Genomic DNA, 26,645 nt, shown 5'->3' with positions numbered 1-26,645 from the left:
TTTGAAATTAATAAACTTAAATTCCGGTTCAAATTGCGTACTTTTCAGAAAAACACTCAAAACAAAGATTTTTCTCTTTCGAAAAAAAAAAAAAAAAAAAAAAAAAAAAAATCAACACTTAAATACACTATCTTTTAAAGTAGCAATTTATATAGAAAATGTTGACCTTTACAATTTTAAGCAATTTAAAATAAAATCACGAAAATTCTAACGTATCCTTTTTTCTTCCCTTTTGAAATTATTGCCTTTAGCGAATTCCAATACTTTTTATTCAAGAACTAGAATTTTTCAAACGTTGGTAAACATCATAAACAATTTTCTCGGATCAACTATTTCAAGTTTCACGATCGACTTTTCGAAATAGTACATGAAATAGCCAAAAATCCTGTTGTCTGCCCGAAACTGTTCAACTCCTTACCTCTGACACTTTAGTTTAGTTATATTAACGTCCCGTTGTAAAGCAACACTAGGGCTATTTTGGGACGGATCTCGTAATTTTGAACCATGGTCAGATGACGAGGACGACTCCTGAGCTAGCACCCCCCCTCTCCACACCACACCACACCAGTGGGAGGAAGTTTGGCATGACGGATTTAACGTGCAACAGACCCCCTCACACAACGGTTCTTTGGTAGAATCGGGTCTCGAACCTGAAACCCTACTTTTCACAAGCCGAGACCTTACCACCAGGCCACCGCGGCCTCTTACCTCTGACACATCAATTGAGGAACGAAGATTAATTTGGTTAGCATTTACTACTTTGCTTTGATTGAAAAAAGTTGTAATATTTTTTATTTCCTAATTGCTTCTTTTGATCGTATTCAAAACAAGGCGGTTTTGTATGGTTATAGCATGGTTAGCATTCCGAACTCTATCGGTGCAAGCTGGATCTCCAATGTTGAGTTGCACATCTAACAAGGGGAGGGCATGGGCTGGAAAATTGAGTTCGGGATGAGCTGTAATATAAGGATAAAAATATTAAAGCGCAATAGCGAAACGATTTTTAGAAAATAAACTTCAAACTTTTGTATTAGCTTACATACAATTAAATCGTCGCCAACGCTGAGCAGCCGATTAGTACAGTAGTCGCCAAGAGGTCTGTATCGCCGGTAAATTTAAAAAAAAGACAAAAAAACTTTTTTTTTTTTTTTTTTTTTGCAAAATTATTTGTAATTCGTTAACTCTTCTTTTTATGCAAAAACAAATATTTATTCTCCCAAAATTTGAAGGTTGGCTTTTAAGTAGGAAAATAACAAATATGATTGGGTATTTTTCAAAATTACTTAAATTAACAATTCAGTGGCTAATCAGAATTGTAGCTGAAGTAGTCGTTTAGAAATCGGGAAGTCAGGATTCAACCTCAGATATTTTTTTTAATTTCAAACTATCAATTTGCAAATGTATCTAATTTAAGTTATACGTTTTTTATACAAAAATAAATGTTCATTCAACTAATACTTGAATGATAAAGACAATTTAATTTTTAACATGTGAAACAATTATAAATGCAATTTTAAAGCTGATAAATTTAAATTACTGTAGCCATTTTAAAATCGTCGAAAGTTGTAATTGTTGGATTTTGTGAGTCAGAAATTATTTACTGTTCAACCGTGTACTATGTCTCCGAAATGAAAGAGAGCAGATGAAAATTTATAAAACATTTATTTTAGCAAACGTTTCTTACTTTGATAACCGAAAAGAAATAGTAGAAAGCAGGTGTTAATCTATTGAATTCATAGACAGATGAATCACAAATTTTGATGATTGTGCAGTTCCATCGAAGACTATGAAAACAAAGCCTTTTCCAAACATATTCTTATCGCCATGTGATCATAGCCAAGGCGATGAAAATTAAATAAAGATGCCCCTACTCATGTTAGGGTTACTCTAATCGAATAAAAAGTTTATACTTTGAAGATTCTCGTTATTGCAAATCGACTTTGTTCGTTTGTGCTCTTACTATAATTCTTTGTGCTATATTAATGCTATTTTTGAATTAATTTGAATTCCATCATTTTTGAAAATTTGTAAAAGTAAGTAAAATTTAACCACCCTTCATTCACAAAATAAGTTTCATCAAGATATGAAATTAGCTATCCATACTCCATATTTATATCTGAATGATAGTTTTGTAGATTTTTGTTACTTTCCATTTCGTAATTCAGAACAACTATGTTTAGCTAAAAGGCTTTTAACTGATTCGAACTTACAATTTTAATTAGTTCATTTTTTCATGTTAATGTAATATTTGAAATGTTGTATTCCTCGATTTCCAGTTTTTATATGATGATGCATGCCATTAAGTGCCAATTGATTAAAAGGATATTTTGCATTTTTTAGCATCGTGCGGAATCGTAGGTTTATAATTTTTATTGATATAACAAACCGCAGTCCGATTCTTATTTATCGGTATTACCGTATAATCGGTTATGGGTTTTGATTTCAAATGGTAATTCCAGTCAAATCAATGCACTACATCCCTCCGGTCAACTTGCTCTTAGATTTCTAGTAAATTAGTGCTCTCTCTTGTAAAATAATTTCCCTTCATTCATATCTGATGGCATATTAAAAAGCTCCTCCGACCTCTGTTTAATGCGAGATCGACACGCGTTTTTGAACTAAAAACAATAAAGCACCGAGAAACTGCACGAAATAAATATTAGTTAAGATATATATGGATATTAACTTATTTGGTGTTTCTTGGTGTTCTTAATTTTTAATAAACTTTATTGAGTCCTTTAGACTACTGCGATTTGCGTATCTGTTTTAAATATTTGTTGATATTTGTGTCTTTTTGCTTATTGGAATTTTCTGCTTTAAAAACAAAAAGGTTTCTTGCATTAATTTTGTTTAAAATTTTTTCCTTAATGTATAAATAGTTCCATTTCGTATAAAAACCGAAAAACTTCAAAGATTCTATATATAGCTCGTTTATTATGTTTTATATATTTATCGTTTATATTATTACTCTTTTATATATATTATTACTCGTTTATATGTTATATATATAATACAGAAAAGCTTCAGATTATCGGAAAGTAATTTAAACTTGACTATGTCAAGAAATTTAAGGCATTTTATTTTATCTGTATCAGTCGATGATTAACATTTCCAATTTCGCGATTTGGTCCCCGAAAAGTAATTTCGTATTTGCCACAATAATTCACTTTTAAATTATAGTATTGAATGATTTATAATTCCAGTATCTTCTTCCCAACGCTTCATTAGTTGTATTCCGCGTCATCAATGTGACGCAACTCTACTTATGCTCTCAATGAGTCTCCTCATTCAAGATTTATTTTGTTGACTGTTTAAATGGAAGTTTATAAATAGTTCTACAGCCATTGATATTCCATTCCTTCTTTTATTAGATTATTTGCAGTTGGAAGGTAATTAGATGCAATGAAAGTTTTAGAATTATTGAATTTAGATTGAGAATTTCAGAATGTAGATGTATTAAATTATTCATTGCTCATTTCATTACTTAAAAATAATAAAATTGTAAAAGTGACAAAACATAATGAACGAGCTAGTGGTCTGAATATCTATATTTAATCGGGATTACTGTAATATATAAAACTTTTTTTTTTTTTTTTTTTTTTTTACTGAAACCATGTATTTTTTTTTATATGAAAGCAGAGCCTTTCGGCATTGAAGTCGTCACTGCAGAATAGTTTTCGTAATTTATGTATTTTAAAGAGTTATTCAACAAAAATTTCTGATTCACCGTAAAATTCTACTTTCAAAATATTTAAATGATATAAATAAAAATATATTTTATTTCTTTCAATAAACTTTATAATTTTTTCATAAATACGTTTAAATTTTACAGTCCTTTTGTATTAAGAAGTTATATTCTGCCAAGTATTCTTTACACTTTGACGTTTAAATAGATAAATAAACATTTCTATCTTCTGCTATCAAATTTGACTGATTTATGAAATTTCTATATATCAATTTTAGAACAATCAACATTTTCCTAATCATAGGCCAATCACTGTTGAGAAACACTGGCAGAAGATTAGTGTTTCTTCTTTAAGACGGTCGATGAAGTGGCCTGAAATTGCCAATTTTTATCGAAAAGTGATTTATTTAGTTGATTGGAGTTCAATAATTTTTATTTAAAATATTGGTATCTAAAGTATATTTTGTTAAATATGATTCAAAGGGCAGATGGCCTATGTAAAAATTTAAAATTTGTAATCCATCGAAGCATTTATTGACTCAAGTTGCAAAAATTAGTCGATTTAGACCATTTTGTTAATAGATGTATGCCCCAAATTAGCTGATGGGCGATGATTATTGTTATTATTATTTATACATTGAACTATGCTTACCTTAAATTAAACGGTTTCAATTGAATTAATAATCTAGATGTTGTAAAAGATCATAAAAAAACTTTTCCTCCATTTTTATTTTTTAGAAAATATTATAATTCAAATTTTTTTCACTTCATACAGATATGTGCTGAAAATTGCACTTTTGTATGTTTAATTTGCAATAATTGTGGATTTATTTCTCAATGTGATAGCAACACGTTGATAAAAGCTAATTTTACCCTTAAGAATTTTCCCCTTATTTTTTCCCATTCCCTTTCCAGATTAAGTTTTATTATTATTTCGTGAGAAATATATTAAAAAAAATTCGTTGAAAATCGAAACTTAATTTATAAGTTGGTATTTATTTTATTATTTATTAATTTATTGGTATTATTACAAAGATAATCTTTTGAACATTAATTTGATGCAAAAATTTTGTGCTGTAATATTTTCGGACATTATTGCAGAAAAACACTGAAATTGCGCTTAATGTTTAATTAAAATTCTAATTAAAAATTCAAAAATTGCTCCGAGGTTTCCCATTCCCAGCCTTCAAAGCATACACATGCCAAATTTGGTGGCTGTTGGTCGAACGGTCTGACCTGTAGAGCGAGCGCGCGCACACACACATAGAGCTTTATTATAAGTATATAGATAAGTGTTTGCAAAACTGTTTAGCTTGAAATATCCTTTTATTTGTACAAATTTGTATCACATTTGTATGCAATTTTTTTCTATTCTTACAATTCTGAAATTGCTATTAAAATACAATGAATTGTGTAAGGACTATAATAAATTTTAAAAATTACCGTTATAGCATGTCTTTTTTATTATTGAATAATTGCTAAGTGCTTGCATGGAGACTTTATACTGAAGATACAAAAACTGTTAAAGGAAAATCTTTTTTTTTCCTTCTTGCAAATAAAGCAATGACATAGCTGTAGGTTCTGGACTAGTATAAAATAAAATTTATAGAAGAAACTATTTTTTATGCAATTAATTAGAGGATATAGTGTTAATTATTTTGTGAAACAAATTTTTTATGAATAAGAATAACGTCTTTTTATTAATAAGCCAGATTAAATGTTCAATGTCAAATCTATTTTCAGAATAATAGTTAATGACCAAGTTTATGATTACCGTTATTATATAGTTTAATGAAAACTCATTTGCCTACCTTTCGTCTTCAAGGCTCTATCCACCTGTATTTTTTGTCTTTTCATTCAGCAAATTTTGAATTAGGTCATCAAATTCGATTCTTCTAGCTACGCTTTTTTCAAACAATGAAGTGGCTAAACCAGAGAACCGCCTCGTTCTCTGTGGATGGGAAACAATTCTTAGTTTGAGGTTCGAAAAACTCCTCCAACAGAATGTTAAATTGAGAAAAATCTCAATAATACTAAATTGAGATCGAAACAAAGTCGAAAATTTCATATTCACCTGCAAACAAAGTCGCGTTAATACAAAACCGACAATTTTTGACTTTTTTCCCCACAACTAATTATGTTTTGTACTCGAAAGGATCATTTAAGATACCATGCTAGAACTCATTATAATCAGAGTAATTATGCAACTTAAACTTTCTATTTTTAAAAAAAAAATTTTTTTGAAAATCGGATATGTACGTACATTAAAAAGCCTGTTACGTAAAGGCAACTCAAACATTCTCAGTCAACATCCATTTTCACTGCACTAAAGTTAATTTATAATCTTGATAGTTAAAAGCAAGCGCATATAATATTGCAAAAAATTACAGCAAATTTTTTTTCAAAATAAATAAATAAATCACTTTACGATTTAAAAGAAAAAAATATTTTTATATAAAGCTTTGCAGTGAGCCCTTACGTCAAAGGAAATATGCGTCTGCGCAACACTTTTGTACTAAAGGCTGAAAAATAACTCTTCATTTGCACCTCTGTCAGTGCAAAAAGTTCAAAATACCCCGAAGTGCATTGCGGCGTTTCCTTTTTAAATCTGTGCAGGAATTAAATTCGATTTTACTAAGGACCAACACTTGCACACTTGTGAAAATTCCCAATAGTTTGGAAGATATCGACCATAACAACTACTCTGGTAAAATTTTCAAGTTTACAAAACTAGTTTATCTAATGCAGGGATCAACTCCAGTAAGAGTTACGCGTTGTTTCGGTGTATTCGTCTAAAAAGTGCAATCGAATGAAATAGAATAATTAAGAGAATTTTTGTGTTATTTTAAAATTAAAAATAAAACAATAATTCTAATAATTTTTAAATCGCTCTCTAAAATATTTTAGTTTAATTATTGATAATGAATTCAGAGGAATTTTAGAATTTCCTGAAATATTTTTGTTCTTTGATTGCCATTTGAATGCATTTTTTTACCAAGTCCTTACACAAAATCATCGAGCTTTAACACGTGGAATTCTCCGAGCAATGCTTGGTACATGTTGGTTTATATGCATTTCAAACGATGTTTTCATTTTCAAAAACAAAAAAGGAAAATATTGTTATGGCGAAAATATCGACTTCCATATTTCGATAAGTATACGACGTTTATATCATTCTCCCTCCCCCACACGAGCTCAAAAATTGCATTTTTTAATTATGTGTATGAAAATGAACCGATGTATTTTCAGTTATACTAATGAAATTCGATATGCTGTTTATACAAAGTGCGTCTAAGAGAAGTCGTGTGTATGCGAACGTAATTCAAAGACGCATCTCTCTGTATAAGTGAAATTTGTTATACAATTTCATCATAAAAGTGAGATCTATGCTTAAGAATTACAAATTTTTAATTCTGAAGTGTTCCTACTTAAAATGACTCAGAGAATTGCACTGAAAAGGATGATACTCGGATTTTCCATATTATATTACATAGTAAAAATGTATTAGTAGCAGCATTATACACGAATAATATTGGGAAGTAATGAAATATTTTTAAGCTGATAGTTGATTTGCAGGCTTTATTACTCCCCCCCCCCACCCTGCGTCCCGTCCTCCGCTGATACCACTGAGAAAATTCACTCTTTGTAAAGTGTTATTTTGTGTAAGTAAGCTAAAGTATCGAAGGATGGTTGTTTTGCCCTTTCAAAAAGGGCTTCGAAACTGAGCATTCTAATACCTTTAACCCTTTGCATTCGGTGAGATAATTTGATGCATAATTATTCATTTAATTCATGGATGTGTTTATTAGACCAAAAAATAAATACATACAAATGTTTTATTGTAGATTTAATTTTTAGGGAAACTCATCTTTTTAACATTCTGTAGGTATTTATAACAATTGTAATTAAATAAAATGTCAATGATGCGCCATCTTGAATGAGGACTGAGAGAAGACATTTGAATGCAAACGGTTAAATGTCGTCGTATTTTATTAATTCAATATTTTTTGGCCGTTATTCTTTCTGCGAATTTCCTGATATATATAAAAAAAATCGATGTTCTCAAAATGCAACGGCTGATTGAATCAAGGATTGAATTAGCCGAAAATCAAAGGAATTTTCAGTGGTTCGAAATTTAAGGATTTTTTTGACAATAAAATTGAAGTTCTCCTTTGAAGTGATTGCTTTTTCCGTTTTATGATAAAAATAATATTATACGAAATTGAAGATATTCCCAAAAATTTGATCATCAATGTAAACTGTTTTCTACACGTTAAAGGACAATAGGTTTTGCACATCACTTATATTAACAGATCGTTTACGAAAACGAGTTAACACGTTCTCTTTCAAAAGAAAGGATCACGCATCTTTTAATGGAAAACTCGTATTAGAAGGCATAAAAATGACGCATTATATTGCATTTTACAAATACTTCACGATTCATAGAATCAGGTTCTTAGGACGCAAAATAAATCGGAGGACATGAAGCGGTAAATCTATTTGCCGTTCCTTACATTGCTTCAATATCGTTTAGATAATAATGACGCATTTGTCGAATTCGACAATACTTAAGATGGGAAAAAATTTCAGAACTTTAATATATTATAACAATTTTTTCAAAACTTTGATATTGGAAATTTTATTATTTTTATTACAATCAAGAATTAAATAGAAAATTTTTTTAAAAAAATCTGAATGTTTATACGTGAAACGTAATTTCGTGTATAAGTAGAAAAACTGCTTTTCCTTCTAAATTAACGAAAACTACCCACAATCAATTTTTTAAATTATATATAATATCACGAAATTCGTAAATGTTGGATATATACGACTTAATTTGAAAAAAGTGTGCAACATGCCTCCCCCCCCCCAAAAAAAAAAATTCCTAGTTTGTAAGTTAAAGAATTCCTCTTTATACAGAATTCTGAAGAGTGAAAAATTGTAAAGGATAAGATTCAAAATTGACGAAAGACAGAATTTTTCCCTTGTACCGTGATTCACAGATCACTAGAACATCTAGCTGTCATTAAGGTATCGAGAACGAGCACACAAATTCTGCAGAATAAAATCGCAATGATAAGTTTTCAATTGTTAAATCTTCTAGGAAGTATATTATTTCGCCAAAAATTCAAACTGGTTCTGAATTTTCGACTTGGCTGTATCTTTTGCAATCCGACTTGCCACATGTTTGCAACAAATGTTATAGCTTTTAACTAGCCAGTACCCCAACAAGTCATTTACATGTGTAAGCAACCACAATTTACAAAAACAAGCTGTATTGGAATAATTTTAAAATATAGCTTGAGATTAAATGCAAAAGGTGGTTGCTACGCTGCGAGGGAGGGGCCTCTTTCTAACTGAATTGTAATAGAAAAAAATGACAGGTAAATGATGCAATCCATGTTTAACCGAACATACATGTACAAGAGCATTTCAAAATCGATAAATAATGGCATTACAGCATGTCTTTTACAATGGCAAGTAGGAAAGCAGTCTCCGGAGTGTTCAAAGACTTGAAACTGTCTAGGTTTCAAATTTTTTATAGAGATTAATTGTTGTTGCGACATTGGAAATTTTCATTGTATTAAAATATGCGTTGTACATTTTATCCTTTCATGTTCAATAGCAAAAATGATGTGCTTCTTCAAGTATGACCTGCCTTTTAAATTTGCTAACAACTTTATGGAGGACCTTTTTGAAATAGATTCTATGTGAATACGAACATATTTGTACTCAATGTATAGGCCATTTTAGAGAACCGAGATTTTACAATACCATCTTCATGTAAACATATTTGCTCATTTAAATTCATACATTTACGTATTCAAACGATTCGAAATTGACAGTTATAGAAAAAAATATTAGGACCTCAACTATACCGAAATAAACCTATTTATTTTAGTGAAGTTCATTTTTACTTTCTCGCATGTGAAATATACAATTTTTGAAAATACTGTAATCATTACAAATATTCGAACTCAATATTCAGACTTGCAAGAATTGAGAAAGCGCATATTTGAATTGTCCTTAATTTGAAATTGTAAAATATATCTATACAAGTACCGGTAAACACTATAATTCAAAATGAATGAGCTATATGGATGAAATTTGTGATGAAAAGCATTCGGTGAAGATGAATATCATCATTGAATGTTCGTCACATTTGTAGATTTCTGAAAAATTTATAATGAAATTCATTCAAAGTCTGTTTGACCAGCTGTCCGATTGCAAATGAATGTGATATTTAGGAAAGGGTAAAGAGCTAGATAGATAAAATTTGGTATCCAAGTTAAATATAAAATGTTGGGAGGTATAAAACTTTGAAAGAAATCCATCCATCTTTCTTTTCATTCGTCTGTATGCTAACGCAATTACTTAAAGGAAATTTGTGTGATCGTGCGACTACAATTTTAGCTCTGTGCCAAGTTTTGGTTTCAATCGGTTCGGAAACATTCAGCTTTCTGGCACTTGTATTGTATTGCTAATGATTAATCGTCACTAAAATGTCCAGTCATCGCATTCTAGATGCAAGCCAAATGTCAGTACTCTGAAATTATTTTTTCGCCATTTAATTATTACACAAGTACCGATACTCTAGCACGAAGCTCACAACTGACGTATATGGGATTCAATATTTGAGCACTCGCCCTTTCTTTTACGCCCTTTCACAGGGTATGCGTTATGATAGGCATAATATCTTCTTTAGGGAGTATGCGAGAAGGTTTCGAGGAGATCACTGCCCTGGTTATCCGTGATAGAATTTTATTTTAATATCTGAAACACGAATTCCTAATGAATAAGCCAGACTAAATGCCTCAACTGAATTGAAAGTTAGGTGAAGTAGAAATTACTAAAGAAATATTTGCAGGTATGCTTTAATGTAAAACAAATTTTTATTCCTTCAGTTGAATTAATTTAAAATATTTTTCGTTCAAATATTTGAAAGCAAAATCTAAATATTTCTGGTTCAGAGACTGGTGAATTGTGCTTATGAAATTCGAAAACGTTTATCGGGCACAAAATTTGGCAGGAAAAAAAAAGTGTAATGCAAATTTTGAATGCAAAATATCATTATAATTATTCTTCTCCATTTCTGTTTATCATAAATTTAGTTTCTAATAAACTAAGATATTTCGAACTTAATGTATCTGAATATATATTTATTCCTTAAACAAAATATTTTGTCTTTCAGATGAGTTCCGACAAAAATGATGGAAATGGACGTAAGTCACCTTCATTTCTTTCAATTTCACTTCTCATTTTTTTAAATATTTTTGCATGATTGTTTTTCACTTCTGAAAGTTGTCTTGCGTTATTATATATAATTATCTACCACAGTTTTTTTTTCTTGTCTTACGCTGTGAAATCTTTCCACAAATTTATTTAAATTCTATTGACTATCTGTTATATCGGTTTAGCAAAAATAAGTATTGATGCGTTATCAAAATCTGAACAATGAAATGTCTTGAAGCAAGTTCTGTCTGCGTAGCTTTGAAAAAGAAAAAACTATCATTAATTTTTAAGTTTTTGGAGGATAAAATCTTCTAATAAAAACAATACTTAAAAAAATAAAAACCCTCATCAAAACCTCATCAAAAATAAAAACGTCACATCATGAAAGATAAAATTAAATGAATTTTCACCTTTTCTCAATCCTGTGATTCCTAGATTTTCTTGAGGTGTCTGTAATTGATAACAATCAAAATCGTTCGAAGCGGTTTTCTCTCCTAAGGGATAAAAAGAAGTCCAAAAAAATTGCCATCTGAAATTGTTTAATATGACGAAATGATAGCTCTAATTTGAATCATCGTTCACTCTTCAATAATAAGTTGTAAGGAGATGAAAATTCAACCACGCTCCTCCTATGAACAGGATGGCCCATTCAGGAGATCGGGCGATATTTTCACCCTTTACTAGCTTTTGTGTGGATTTAAACAAGGGTTTTAAATTACTCTCGGATGAGCGGAGCACCTCTGTGTATCAGGGATCGCACGGGAATGGCATCGGGTTTAAGTGTTCTCTTTTGGGAGCGGTTGCTCCATAGGGTTTCAACAGTCAAAAGTTTGGCTTTATCACCGATGGCTAGTTTCAGACCTTGCACACATCTTGGTAGACTCGGTTCATATGGGCTTTCACTAAGAAATCGTTAATTAAATGAATCGAACCATTAGTGGCGTCGCACCATAATGAGAAAGTGAATCGAGTGTGGCATGAGAACCTTTCCATCTGATTCGAGATAAACAATAGTAAACTGAAGAATAAAAGAACTTTTGATTTAGTAATTTAACAGACACGATTAAAAATTTGTGTTAATATTTCTGGCATTCCTTATAGAATTCTTGTCTTTGCAGAGGGGGACAGAAGAGAATCTTCCGAAGAAGATCCACAACGGTCCAGACATGCGGTAAGTCGAAGCCAATTTTATTATGCTTATTCCCTTCTCCACTTGAACCCTTTAAAGGGCCATTTTTTTCTAGTCATATTATGTTAAAATATTTTTAGGCTTGAAATTAGAATAAGGAAAGGGATTCATTTAGCTTATTAGATAAATTTAATTTCATTAATTAATTTGGTTCATTAATAAAGTAACAAATAAAGGCGCACCATTTTGTCTGAGATAAAGAACTGAAGCATCTAAAATTCTGTCCTACTAAAAAAATGTGTCAGAACTTCCAACCTACATAATTTCATACAAAGATTGATAAATTTGGTGGGAAGCTTACTTTCCATGGCCCTAGAAAGGGTTAAGAGAACTCGTTAAAAATATTTGCAATTCATGATAGTCGGGACAGATCATCAGATTTATATATGAATTTATAATCGGGTTATATATTATCAGATTGATATACTTATATATACACTTATAGCTTTGCAGTAAACTGATTCAATTGAATACATGCTTTTCAGTATTAACAAATAACAAGAAGAAATGTCTTTAATCGCATTTCAGAAACCATTTAAAGGCCTAAAAAAGTCAGTAATCTGGGCGAATAAGCTAGTTGCTGAATGAAGTTTTATGAATGCTTACAAAAATGGTCCATAGAAACCAAATTTTAACACTATTCTGTTCACATGTCTAATTGGGATTCTTTTGTTTGGCTTCGGTAGATCGTTTTGGTTATGTTTAGATCAGATAGTTTTTTTGGAGGTCACCAACGTAGTGTCACCGGATTGTACAGTGTGACCTATTTTAATTTTCAAGAAATTTTGATGGTTTCTTGCTGATCGATTTTAAATATTCGCAACACATCCGATTGGTTAATTTTTTTTTCCTTTGCTTAACTAAATGCCTTAATTTCCAAAATTGAAAAACAAATTCTTTCAAACTTTAATTTATGTCACAATGTATCTGTCCAAAACATCTAGTGTGCCAAAATAATATTTGAGTCCTTTCCTTGAATGTTTTGTGGCCTATAATTTAAGTATGAAATCGCTTGAAAATCTTTTTCTTCAACTTTTTCAGTTTAATAAATCTTGCAATTCTAAACTTTATTAGCCATGAATTTAGGATGAATTCCCTTCAATAACAAATACAAGTTGGACGCTTTTAATTTTTCAATTCATGTAGTTGATCCTTTATTTCCCTTTGTCTTTATACCTGAATTTTGGTAAGCATCCTGTCATTTAAAAACCATAGAGAAGCAATTTTTTGAACTAATTACCAGTTCAAAAAAACAATTACCATTTTTTTAAATCGATCACCAATCGATTAACATTTAATCAGATTGTAGTTTTCTTCGTGTGTTGTTGTGATTTGCTTAATTCGAATGTTTAAAACTGTAATAATATATTTATCTTTTTATTTTCAGCCTTATGACATCAGGCGATTTTTGAGGAGGCGAACGGGCACAGGTGGTCGACCAAGACCAGCCCGGGTATGTTTCTTGCTCTCGTACTTTTTATTCTTGATCCTATAAACGGACATAAAAATACTAAAGCTGATTTCTCTACATGAATAGCTTTGTCATTTTCCTGTTGAAAGTGCTGGAAGAAGTTTTACAATACCAGAAAATTAAGTAAAATTTGGCACTCTAAAATTTGCTTTCTTTGTATGCATCAGCTCGAATTAAAATTGTTCACAAGAAGTTCATGATCATAAAAATATTGCAGCCTAGTATTTTACTAAGGCTGTAAATTATGACTCAAAATAATGTGTTAATTTAACTATAAAGTAAAACAACCTCATATTGAAAAAACTCGAATTAATTAATCTTGAATAAATTAAAATTTACAATAATTGGCAAGAATGAAAGTGTGTAAGTATGGAACATTATCTTGTATGGATTAAAAGTTACTGTAGTGCTATTTTAAATTTCGTACCGTGTCTCTGGATTTAATGCTTAAATATTTTACTGCATCTTTCGGGAACTTTATGGGGAATAATTTAAGCGTTAGAAGACATCTACACAAACTGCATAAAGATATAAACATTGAGAATCTTAAAAAGTAATTCTGCTATGATTTCATTAAATCTCTAAATTCGTAATTTCTCTTAATTCTCACCATGATGGAAGAATATATAGTGGTATATAGTCCAATATATAGTGGCCAATAAAAAAAATAATGGGACACATCTGTAACTTTGCTCTTTATTATCGCATCTTCATAAAACTGGTTTCGATGAAATTGGCCCAAGTTGACAAATTTGTTTGGATTGACACATTGACTAATTAAAATGGTTAATATCTCGAAATTTTCCCATTGCGCCTACCAATCATTTTAACTCAATCAATAACTTGTCACGAAGTTTGTCACCACAGATTCTCACCAGCATCTGCTGAAACTTTCTGGAGTTACGAAGTTTCGAAAAATGACACGTCTAATTTAAAATGAATAAAAAAAAAAAATATCGCATATACCTTGAAAATTATTTCTGATTTTTTTTTATGGATGGGTGGCTCATTTAAAGAGCATAATTTTATTCATTAATGAGTGAATAAAATTTACAAATTAAAAAAAATTACTATTTTTTAAAAAATTTTAAACACTATTGTGGTAAATTTTCTGACGTTACAATTCATTTTATGGGAAAGCAAAGCTGGAATATTTAAACATCGAATTCCTAAAATTACATGCATATCTGTAAAAGTTTTTGAAACATTTTCAAAAAATGCAACTGCAAACTTCCCATCGTTGATTGGTAACAACAATGTGACATGCTGCTTGTTGTAGGGCTGTTATTTCTAATTTTCTATAGATCTGCATATCATAATGGGGAATTTTACGTATTATAAAATCACTAGATAATTTCCAAATCGGATGATTTTATCCAAAACATTTTATTTATCGGATTATATTTTATCGAATCATTCATATTTAATTTTTCTAAATATTGATAATCAATAAATAATTGGGCAAGTAATGTAAATTTAAGAATTTTTATGTAGAATTTAAGCATTAATCATATAATCTATATACTTCCGATTTCAGTTAACATAAGGATTTGAAATAAGGCCGATAAAAGTTGTCTTGTTTATAAAAAGCCCTCAAAGATTGTTACAAGTTTCTGTTTTCCAAATAGTAAAGTAATACTAACCGTAAATGAAAGAGAATGCCGTTTTATGATTAAGGTACTCTATTGATTGTAATCACAATCTTATCAGAATTTAAAGTTGATTATATAATTTTTTCGGAAATACGCAAATTAAGAAAGTTTAACTTCAAGGAATTAAATCATTAAATCTAAGTGAAATGGTAGTCAAACAATTATCACAAAGATTGAAATAAAAGAATTTTTATCTTTACTTTTTTCCGTCGCAGTAACAAGACCGCGTGCTTTCGACTGATAACCACATTTTTAAACAGTTTCGTTTTATAAATTTGGAATATAGATAAACAAGTAAAGATTCTCATGCAAATTATAAGTGGAGTCCATTAAACCGGTTTTAGAATTTTCCTCTAATCCGACTCGGACGTGGATTTTTTTTCCTCTTTCAAATGCATTAGTTTTTGTATTCCTCTCAAGGCTGAATCAGCGATCTATTAATGAATCTATCATTTTATATAGCTAAAAATCTGCACCCTTATTCTTTTACGTTAATTTAATGTGTGATTAGAAATAGTAATGCAAATATCATTCTCGTGTAAACTAGACATTCAATACCTTGTTTTAACACATCTCATTGCGTAACGATGATTAAAATAAAATTTTTAAAAAGGACGAAAATTATACAGCCGTAAAAGAAGTATATATTTTTTCTTAAAATCTGATAATTCGTAGTTTATATATCATACAGTTCTGCTATTTGAGTACCCGCACTTCTTTCTGTGGGTTTTGGTTCCAGTAATAGAATTCAAACTGGGAGATGCAATATAACAAAGCCCGTATGCAAATTAATAGTTACTTTGTTTCTTTTTTTTCCCTTTAATGCTTTCTACAAGTGATTACCTTCCGTGGCCGTATTCAAATTGTGACTATATTGCAGATGAATATTCTTATTGAAAATATTCAAAAATTGATATTTTAGTTACTTTATGAAGTAAAAATGAATTTCTTATTGCTTTTAGACATTAACTCTTGGATTAGAAAATCGACACAGGAGTACCATTTTAGTGCCAAAACTGCATGCCAAATTTCATGCGTCTCGATTGTTGCATTTCTGAGCAATCTCATTTGAACGCTCGGGAATTGACAGACAGGTAGTCAACCATTGGCCAATGAATTGACCCAAAATTTGAAACAGATCTTTAAGTTTTATGATAAAATCAGATGTCATATATAAGACATAATACTAATTTTCACAACTCTAACCAGTACTATTTTTGAATTTCCGTTTTCACAGACAAGCGGATATAGTTCCAAATAAGTTTTTTGCTTCTTGGAATTCCAAAACATGAAGATTCTCTTAATTCACGGAGACAAATTATTAGCCCATTACAATGCATAGTGTTGTATATTTCGCATACGACAAAATAAGAATTTAATTCTAGCGAATAAAAAAAATTATATATAAAATTTCAGTGAATGGCTTCAGCGCCATAAATATCTTCCGTATGCGTTTTTTAAAACCGGAAGTCAATTGAATTTCCTTTTGTGAATCAACCTTTATTCCAACCTCAATACCTAAGGTATTCTGTAATTTCAAATCCTAAACTTGCTTATTCTATTGATCTTATAAACATATTGTTGAAATCAATTGAAAATCAAAAGTACTTCTTATCTTAATGAATTTTCTATCTGATTCACAATCGCTCATACCTGAAAACAAAATATCTTCTTTTAAATAAAGGCTGATAAATTCATTGGCGTAAAATGCCATTATGCGAATTATTTTTCTACCAATGAAGTAAAATTTCACTTGAAAAATTTCACCTGCTTTAACCCTAGAAAATCCATGTTTTTCACATGGCAAGTTGTATGTTGCATGCTCACGAGTCGGACGGCCACAAAATTTATTTTTTTAGCTGAAGATGGGGAAAAATAAATACTGTTTATCTTAAGACACTCGGAAAATAAAGTTTAAAAAATGGAATAAATATTATTTATACTTCACCTTTATATATCATTCAATTTCTATAAATGTATTCACTGTCGAAAAGAAAAGAAATATCATTATTTCTATCTTTCCTAATCAAATAAGATAGTGATTCAAACGATTTCAAAATTATTTCTTCTGCGGCAGGAACACACCGGGTACTAGCCAGTTCACAATTAAAATTTCTGAGTGTCATTAAAATGTCTAAAATTGAAGCGAATTCAAAAAATATTTTGAAAACTTATGTTTAATTTATGCTTAAGCTTTGAAAACTATGCTTAAATTTCCAATTGCAACTTTCTATATTATTTGAAAATGAATATCCATGTTAAAGATCTGACTTATCTGAATTTGTTCAATTTTTTGGAATATCGATGGAATAAAACCGAAGAATGCATTTTTTGCTTTTTGTAAATGTACAAAAATTATATCTACATGGTCCAGTCACATTAATGATTCGCAAGACAGCTGCGAAACGTGCAGAAAGTCACTTAGATTCCTCAAGGTGTTCACTGAGATGTTGAACCATGCCAGTTCCAGTGCCGTGGCCAGCTGCTCTAGGTTACGCGGTGAGGATCCATGGAGCGAACAAGCCTATCGCGATGATACCACAGATACTCGATTGGGTTCAAGTCCGGGGAATTTGCTGGCCAAGGGAGTACGGTAAACTCGTCCCGGTGCTCTTCGAACCACGCACGTAATCTGTGAGCTTTATAACTCGTCGCATTGTGCTGCTGGTTAGATTCGCAATTTTGTGAAAATGTGATTCTGAATAAAAATGAGATTATTTTTTGCGACCGTATCCATTCTATTCATCTAATGAAATGGTATTTAGTGTCGTTTATCAAAATTCAATTCAATTTTAAATTCAGCTGCATCTTGAGCTTTAAGTTTAAATGCATCTTAAGGTTAAATGGAAAGATTGCTGAATATTGCTGTTTGGATTACCACGGCACAATAAAAAGAATGAAAAAGTTTTAAAACTTTCGAAAGAGGAGTAAAAGAAAACTGAAGTACTTTTTTTTTCTCTCAAATATTCACTTTTACTGCCACAATAAATATTTATTATATAATAATTTTGCCACAATAAATCGCGAAAGAACCGGATTTAATGAGTTTTGAAATCCGATTTTCAAATACATTTTTCAGGCATTTATTGCTGACGACTGTTTGCTGAGGTTATAAGCTAAAATCGGAAACGTTTCTGAAAATTAAAGGCGACGCATATTTAAATTCTTGTTTAGAAAATCATGTATACTAATCTAAGTATCAACATCAAAAGTTTGTTCTCCCTCAGTCAGTCCGAGTTGCCAAGTTTCTTCAAATTTTGTAAAATTAAATTATTAAGAATGCAACTTTTATAATGTGTATACAGGCAACGTTTACCAATTTGAAATGGTAAATGAAAGAAATATTTTCTTTCTCAGGAAAAAGGTTATGCAAACGCTTTACGCTTTTTGTGTAAACAGCGAAATATTTAGTGACACATAAATCAATGCAATGCATAAGGGGCAATAATTATTGCCACTGAATGAAAAGGTCAAATCCTTTCAGTAATATTTTGTGTTCCATACTTGATGAGAATGGCACTGCTGTACTTTGTTTTACGATTAATTATGTAATATAGAAGCAATGGATTTAATAGTATGCATTTTTATAAATTTCAAAATAAAAATTGGATATCCCGAATTTTTTGGGGAATCTTGAGCAAAATAATAAAAAAAAATAACAAATGGGATAACCGAAATTGGAAAGAAAGTGGGATACGGATTTTCATGTACCCACTTCATGGTGGGTTAAAAAATTGAGGAAATTATCACTAAATGGCATATTATTCTTACAGGGAGCACAAAGAGAGGCTCCACCAATTGGATTTGAGGAGCAGAGAAGAACCACACGTGAGGAGGTTCGAGCTGAGGTAAGACTTTCCGCCTTCTCCTAAGTAACCATGCTAGATCTTTTGCTTTTCAGTTTCTGCATATTGCTATTTCGTCCTTCGTTTTTCATTAATTCATGAGAATGTCTCTTACTGCATTACTTCTTGGGACCAGAATATATCGATGTTTCTTTTTCTAAGTGAATTTTAATTCGTACTTTACATTCATGGCTATTTTTTAAAATATTTATTGCACAATCGTGGGCGGAAAAAGAGCCATAGAACTTTATCTGTAGAACATCGTATGTAAAAACTAAAAATATTGTTTTAAAGTGAATAAAAATATATACTAAAAGACAACGCGTTCTAAGATACTCGTAGAAGATCGTCAGCAGAGTTCGTATAACTCTAATTCTTTGACTACACACTTATTTGAAGCGCATTTAATTATTTGAACACGTGAAGGCAGTGGCTTTTACGTAAGGATTCGTTTTTTTTTCTTATTCAGAATATATACTTATGCTTGATACTGAGTTGACTTAAGCTAATTAGAATTATAGAAAGAAAAAAAAAAAATACGGAACATTCTGATACGTCAAATGTACCCAAAGGGTTAAACCCTTAAGCGTCGTTATGAATAAATTCCCAGTGAGTATCTATTTTAGTTAATATACTTTGATTAAAAAGGGAGGTATTGAATATTTTTCGTTAAGGAATATTTTCCATATTTATAAGGGCAAAGTTTAGCATTCTCCTGACCTCGGGTCTTTTCCTTGTGACACTTCAAAAGTATCTGTAATGTTGCAATTTACATGTTGAAATCAATTCCTACAGAATGCATGACAATAGAATGAGAATATTACCTATGAACATTGCTGAGAGAAGTTGGATTCTTTTTCCCAAAGAATTATTAAAGAGTACTGAAAATGTTGTTTAAATCACACCGAGTCCGAGTCACCATTACGCTCAAAATAGTAAAATGTAAAGTATCATTCATGAGTGAAGTAATTGAGAAATAGAGGGGAAAAATTCTTTTTGAGCTGTAATTTTGTATTTCTTTATCGTATGTGCTATTCCTAACCTCAATGCTTACCACTCAAAAACAGACGTTAAACAATTAACTTCTTGATTTTATGAGTAGAAAAAAAATTAGAGCATTTCATTCGACGATAAATAGAAAATCGGTATTCTTCTATGCTTTGACGACCATTTTGTGTAGAACACTGCTTCTTAATTGCAAAAGATTTCAGTACATGAAGACCTTTATGCATTATATAAGCATGCTATAAACACGGAATTCAAATTGCATAACATCACCCAGTTGTATATGTGTGTTTTAATGCATCAGTCCACTTGGATTAGCTTAATCTTTTTATTCTTGATTAACAAATGATGAATTTTACAAATGAGAATCTGATAATAAAGAAGGAATTTATATTACATGAAGATGGACAGTTGATATTGTTTAAAGGACCTTTCCCACCTATGTGTGGTACACAGGCATTTGCAGAGGAATTCTTCTTCGCAAGAATTCCAGTTTCGGCCCTTTTTCAGAGTTTCACGTCTTCTCGATTTCCGGTCGCACCTTTCTCGGCGGACGTCAGTTCTCTCCCCCTGTCCAGTGAACTCTGAACTCTGCCCTCCGACTGCTAGCTATCACCGGAAGAACGCAGAGCGCCCTCTCGTGGAGTTAATATACCACATATATACATCTTTAATTTACATCAATGTGTAGTTAAGATAGCGATTCATCACTTATTTTGCTGCTTCTAATAAATGAATAGAAATTTGAACGCAGGAAATAATAAGTATAAATATATTAGTATAGGTATAATATTACGATGTATATTTACGAGGATAATTATTTCAGAGAAAGTCCTTTCAGAAGTAACTAGCTTTAAGGATTTTTCCATTATTAAATAGAAACTTTTTGATTAAATTAACTAGGCATTGAAATGTAGCATTCATCAAGCAAATGTATAAATGGAGTAACAAAATCAGTAAAACATATAAATCGTAATAATACGACCAAATGCAAGTTATCAAAAACATAATAATTTATACTTAAAAGTCTAAAAATAAATGTTGCTTTAATTTTTATATTCGCTCTTAAAAGTCCGTAATTTTTCAAAAGATACAAGAACAAATTTATAAATCGGTATTAATTATATAACTGAGATAAAACAAATTAAACGCAAGTATTTAAAGTCATTTTTAATCCTGCCTGCTCTGTAAACATTAAATCTTTAAAAAAAGTAATAACACACACTCAAACATTCGAATGAAATTCATTTTTATCTTGTAATAAAACATTTGTTTACCAAAAGAAATTCTAACAAAGGTTTGTTTTCCAAGAAGTTTATTTTGACATTCAAGTACACTTTTATTTTATTTTTATTTGATCTGTTCCATCATTTATTTAAATATTAAGTAAAAAGTGATTTCACTCATAAAAGGGAACGCCAATAAATATTTCGCAAATTATTTGGAGTTCTTCGTTTTTGCACGTGCTAGGAATTCGTATCGGACTTGTGCATCTAAAAAATACGAAATAGCCAATCGAATGCCTGAATTTTTCTATTCTATTTACGATTATATACAATATTATAATAATCGGAAATACGGCAGTTTCATTTCATGGGGACTTTTATAAAAAAATTTTTAGCACATAAACAAGTTTAAATAAATAGCCTTTTCTTTGATTGCAAAATATGAGCCCTTTGTGTATCAATTGTAAAGTGAAATAATTTTTGCAGAATGTTTATAAAAATAGTTGCAATCCTATAAATGCAATTTGCAATTCTTGATTGCAATTAGGTTTTTATTTGAAGCAATTCTTTTTTTTTTGTGCAGCTTTCAAAATGATCTATAAAATATTTTTTCATTATTAAACAGATGAATAATCTATTTAAATTTTTAGCTCGGAATATAATTCATATAAGAGTTTAATTTTATAATTCATATGTTTTGTTTTTGAGTATCTGATAATTTTTTTCTTTTTTGTTGCAGCCTCCCGTGTTGGGACAGCTAGGTAAGATCCCCATCTTGCTTTGTTAGGTTTTTCAGCCCTTTTCGGAACACACGCAGAGTTGAATCGAATATAAATTTGACAAGTTATCCTGTTATCAATTTTGCTAATTTAAAAAAAAATTGCTTTTAATATCTCCATATTTATTTTCCTCACCCATAAATAATTAAATTATATTTTGGACACATATTGAAATAAGGGTAAGAAATGTTTTCATCGGTTTTTCCATAAATTTTTCAGTTTCCTTCCTTTTTTAGCCCATTTTTTTCCATATATAAAACCTATTTGCAAATAATGCGATAAATAAACGTCTATTTGTCTATTATAACATATCTTTCTAAATGGGCTGCAGTATGGTATTTGTGTGTGCCCTACTGCTGTCCACTTCTATATCAACGCTTAATTTATATATCGCTCTCTATCAACTAGTTTCAACGGTAAAATATTACAAATTTTTAAAGACATTTAATGAAACGATAAAAATTTTTGCATTTAGTAGAATTTCATCCAAAAAAGAAATCTGAAATAATTATTGCACAAAATATATTTATATATTATCATAAAGATAAGAGTTCTTTTTTTAAAAAATAACTTAATTACCTAAAATTTTTTTTTTAATTTTGAAAAGTTTATAAAAATTAATGCTAAGCGCAATTTCCAGTAATATTTTCTATCGAACTCAAACCAGTTTTGTTTCGTTAAAACCCGCATTCGCGTGTTTTTTCCACTTATAAAATTAAGAATAAATCTCTTTTTTTCTTTGAACATTTTTAAAAAAAACTTCCTCCTTTATTTAGAGGAATGCACATTTTTTATTCTGTATGCATAACAGTCAATGACATTAATTAAATAATTCTTCATGTGGAGTTCCTTTGATTTTTTTTTTTTTTTTTTTTCCAAAATTATTGAAGTCTTTGGTCACTAAGAATTTTGGAAAGGAAAAAAAAAAAAAAAAAAGAGAATGATACTTTGGGAAATAGAAATGGGACTCAATAGTAATAAACAGCCATAAGAAGGCATTCTTGTTATCGCTCTAGAAATGATAGAGAGCGGGAAAAAAGGAATATCTTAGCTTGTTACAGAGAGAGAGAGAGAGAAATGAAAATCAACATAAGACGCAATAAAAAAAAAAAAAAATCTGTTTTAGAAATAACAGTGTTATTTACGAATGCAAAATATTTGTAATCGAACCTACATATTTCGGCTAGTTATGCCGAAAAGAGTTTTCATACGTGAAAGTATTTAATTCAATAAATATCAATATTTTACAAATGTATATTTTTTTTCATGGCCAGGAAGTTAAATTAAATGAAAATGATACTTCTGCACAGTCACAAGGTAAATGTGGCTTTTAATAAAAAATGACCAACATGATTCATTTAGCATTTGTTACTTTGATCAAAATACCTGTTCAGAATTCCTAATTACATTCCAAATCACCTATAGTAGTTGTAAATTTTGAGATGCTATATATTATTTTAACGAAAAGAAACCCTACGCATTTTTTATACATTGAATATATCTGTTATGGCAAATGTAATAAAGCGGCGATTATTGTTACTCTGCATAATCGCATTTGCTGTAGCGTAATCTATATTTTTCTGTTATTTTCAGTGTGAGTAATAATTCTTTTCTTGATCTAGGACCGTCCGCCAGCGCGGTCTTTCAGGGGCCCTGGGTATCAGGTAAGTTTGATTATCCAATATATTTTTCTTGCAAATAATTAATTTCCAAAGATTATTTTCCCCTTTCAAGATTTGTTAAGTGACTCTACTATTGAGTTCCTCAAAGCAAGATGCAAAAGAATTGCGCAGGTTTTAAATGTTTTTTAAACGTAATTCTTCTATAACACAAAACTCTCTCATTTTACCGTTTCCCTGTAGTAAAATTCGCTCAAATTTGCACAGTCAAAACTGGAACTCCTTTAAAAGCAGAAGGTATAAGGCACCATAGAATTGAGATATAAATGGAGGGAGCTAATTTCTAGTTTCTAGAAATAATCGTACCCAACATGAGTCGTATGACTGGGGAGAATTTTAAAGAAAGAATACCTTTCTTGGCTCCATATCGCAAATCTTGGCATACTCAAAAACTGTTGCGCACCATTTTGCTTCCCGATATTGGGTCCGCTCATTTCCTGAATTTTTTTCTTCTTGTTTTTAGATTATCATTCTTTGAAGACTAAGCATACTGGCTTCGTACATAATGGTTTCTTTTTCTTAACATCAGTAACTGAATGTGTTGATTTTAAATCGTGTTTAGTTTTTTACTTTGTTTTTTGCATTAATTAAAAATGGTTATACTTCTTTAAGTAACATTTTAATTATTTATCTAAAAACTCTTAATTTTCCAGTACATGTTCAAATACTTTGATAAGAAAAAAGAATGTATTATGATATAAAGTTATATTAATAAGAAAAATTGTATGAATCTACAAAAATGTACAAAAACTACCAATCTGTATGCCAATTATATATATATAATCTGTAATTAAGTAGTGAGATTGCAAGTTTTTTTCTTTAGAGGAGCATCGTAAAGGAAAACTGTCCTGTATGGTAAACATTGTTTTGCAAAAGTAAGATACTGATTGTAACGTAACAGGATAATTGCAAAGTAAATTAAGGTTAAATGACAGTTCTTTAGCATAAATAACTCAAACTGCTGTTTGGTCACATTTTTAATATTTCTATAACTTAAAATCAGTTTTTAAAAATTTTGTTTTTGGTTTTAATTCTGCCAGTAACTTTGCTTCTAAAAATTGCAGAAACAAAAGTTAAACCGTTTTGGAATCTTAAATGTATTGGCTTTAATACAAATTAATACAAATATTCGAAATTTTTACGAAAACGTTATTTTTTAGGTTATGAGCACATTGTAAATCATTAATAAATGTTTATGGATGAAACTTTTGTCTGAATGTCAAGATAACATCTTTTTGCCTTTAACATTTACTGATTTTTACATTATATGTTAGTTTCTTTTTAGATTTAAATTAAAATATATAAAAACGTGCAATTATTACTTGAACATTTATAAAATTTTAACATTTTCAATAAAACATACGTTTTAGTTTCACTATTTCATTAACAATGATTATTTAATGTTATTCACGGCATAAAAAAATTGGATATTTATAGTAAAACAGAACTACATATTAGAAATAATAAGGAAATTTATTTGTATTAAAATAATTACACAATTATTAATCAGTCAATATGGTTTATATGTACATACGTATTAGTGGAAAAAATAATCACCCCAAGCTTGCAGCTATGCTCATGCAACAGATTTGAGATTAAAATAAAGCATCAAAATATAATGCAGTTATATCAGTTTAAATGAAGCTTAGTAACAAGTTAATTAAATTAAATACAAATAATATACAAATAGAGGTATGAAATATCATTCAGTTATAACATCAAAATCACCGAGTGATCCAAGTTGCAAATTCTAAATTGATTTAAAATCAAATGGATATAAATAGTATATGTCTATTGTGCATAACTGTGAAATGATACAGGACTATCCTATGAAGCTCTTTCTTTTCATACAGTTGCACAGCAAAAATGAACCATGGATTAAATAAGCTTTCAAACTTAACAATTAACAATTTTTTTTTTTATCGAGCGTATAAGTAATTGTTTGATAAGATTCTTTTTCTTTAGCAGTAAATGTCTGATCCTATTATTTTATTAATGTATAAACGCCATTACTATCTTTGAAAATACCAGTTAGTGTATCAAAAAACTTCCTTTTCAATTCTGAAAAACCAAATATTTTTACGAATAATTTGTATAAATATTATAAATGGACGTGAACGATCAGAATAAATTTTCAGAAAACGTTTTTTAGTGTCCCTTTACAATTTGAATCGGATTCTTTATTGATGCTACTTTATTTTCTAATAAGATAACTACTTTCTTAAGGGAGAATTCTCCTGTGAAAATTCTTTTTTTGTTGTAGTTGTTGCATATTCTCAAAGATTTTGTTATTTTAGATGCCCCAGCCACAGAGTCACCTCCTGTAGTGGGAGCCACAAGTAAGCATATTCATTTGTTTGTCAATTCATTTGTTTTATTGTCAATTCATTTTTGTTCTCAAATTTAGCGAGTACGATTTTTAAAAATTGTCCTCTTTTGCAGGAACACTACAGGAGATTCTGGACCAGGTAACTATGCTTTATTTTCTTCCGTATATTTTTGTTTCAGCCATTTATAAAATGAAAAGGCAGTTTGCAAAATATCTTATACATACAGTATTTTTTAAATTCGAGCTTGTTCAGCTTCTAAGATCGGTACTGCTAATGGAAAACAATCAAAATAATTAAAAAGAAATCTGAAACGTTGCTTGCTTTGTCTTGTTACATAGAAAAAGGATAAACTGCTTTTATACATGGAATTTAATAACAGAGTTCAAAGGATGACGCATAAAACACAATGAACTAACTCATAATAAGCAAAAGGGAGAAATCCCTTTGAGAAAGGGAATGCATCATGGAGAAGCATTCCTTTAATTCTTTTATTCGAAATTCATGGGTGCAGTGAACATTCGGAGCAAAGTTTCTTAATTTTTGAGCCACTG

The 26,645-nt window shown here is 30.0% G+C and overlaps 1 protein-coding gene across 2 annotated transcripts in view; it reads left to right on the top strand.

The window, feature by feature from the left end:
- Window positions 1–1,967: 1,967 nt before the first annotated feature.
- Window positions 1,968–26,645, top strand: part of LOC129960613 (uncharacterized) — a 43,704-nt gene continuing 19,026 nt past the window's right edge. For both annotated transcript variants that reach the window (XR_008783639.1, XM_056074149.1), the window contains exons 1-9: window positions 1,968–2,033; window positions 10,878–10,908; window positions 12,037–12,089; window positions 13,495–13,560; window positions 19,004–19,078; window positions 22,046–22,067; window positions 23,708–23,749; window positions 26,062–26,103; window positions 26,207–26,232. Coding sequence is in view for 1 of the 2 variants with exons in the window: in XM_056074149.1 (XP_055930124.1) it covers window positions 10,878–10,908; window positions 12,037–12,089; window positions 13,495–13,560; window positions 19,004–19,078; window positions 22,046–22,067; window positions 23,708–23,749; window positions 26,062–26,103; window positions 26,207–26,232 (357 nt within the window). In the remaining variant the exon portion in view is untranslated. The remainder of the gene's footprint in view (window positions 2,034–10,877; window positions 10,909–12,036; window positions 12,090–13,494; window positions 13,561–19,003; window positions 19,079–22,045; window positions 22,068–23,707; window positions 23,750–26,061; window positions 26,104–26,206; window positions 26,233–26,645) is intronic.

The sequence above is a fragment of the Argiope bruennichi genome, chromosome X2 (genome assembly GCF_947563725.1).
Source record: "Argiope bruennichi chromosome X2, qqArgBrue1.1, whole genome shotgun sequence".
In the NCBI taxonomy this organism is placed as follows: Eukaryota; Metazoa; Arthropoda; class Arachnida; order Araneae; family Araneidae; genus Argiope; species Argiope bruennichi.
This window is presented reverse-complemented; position numbering and strand designations above follow the sequence as displayed.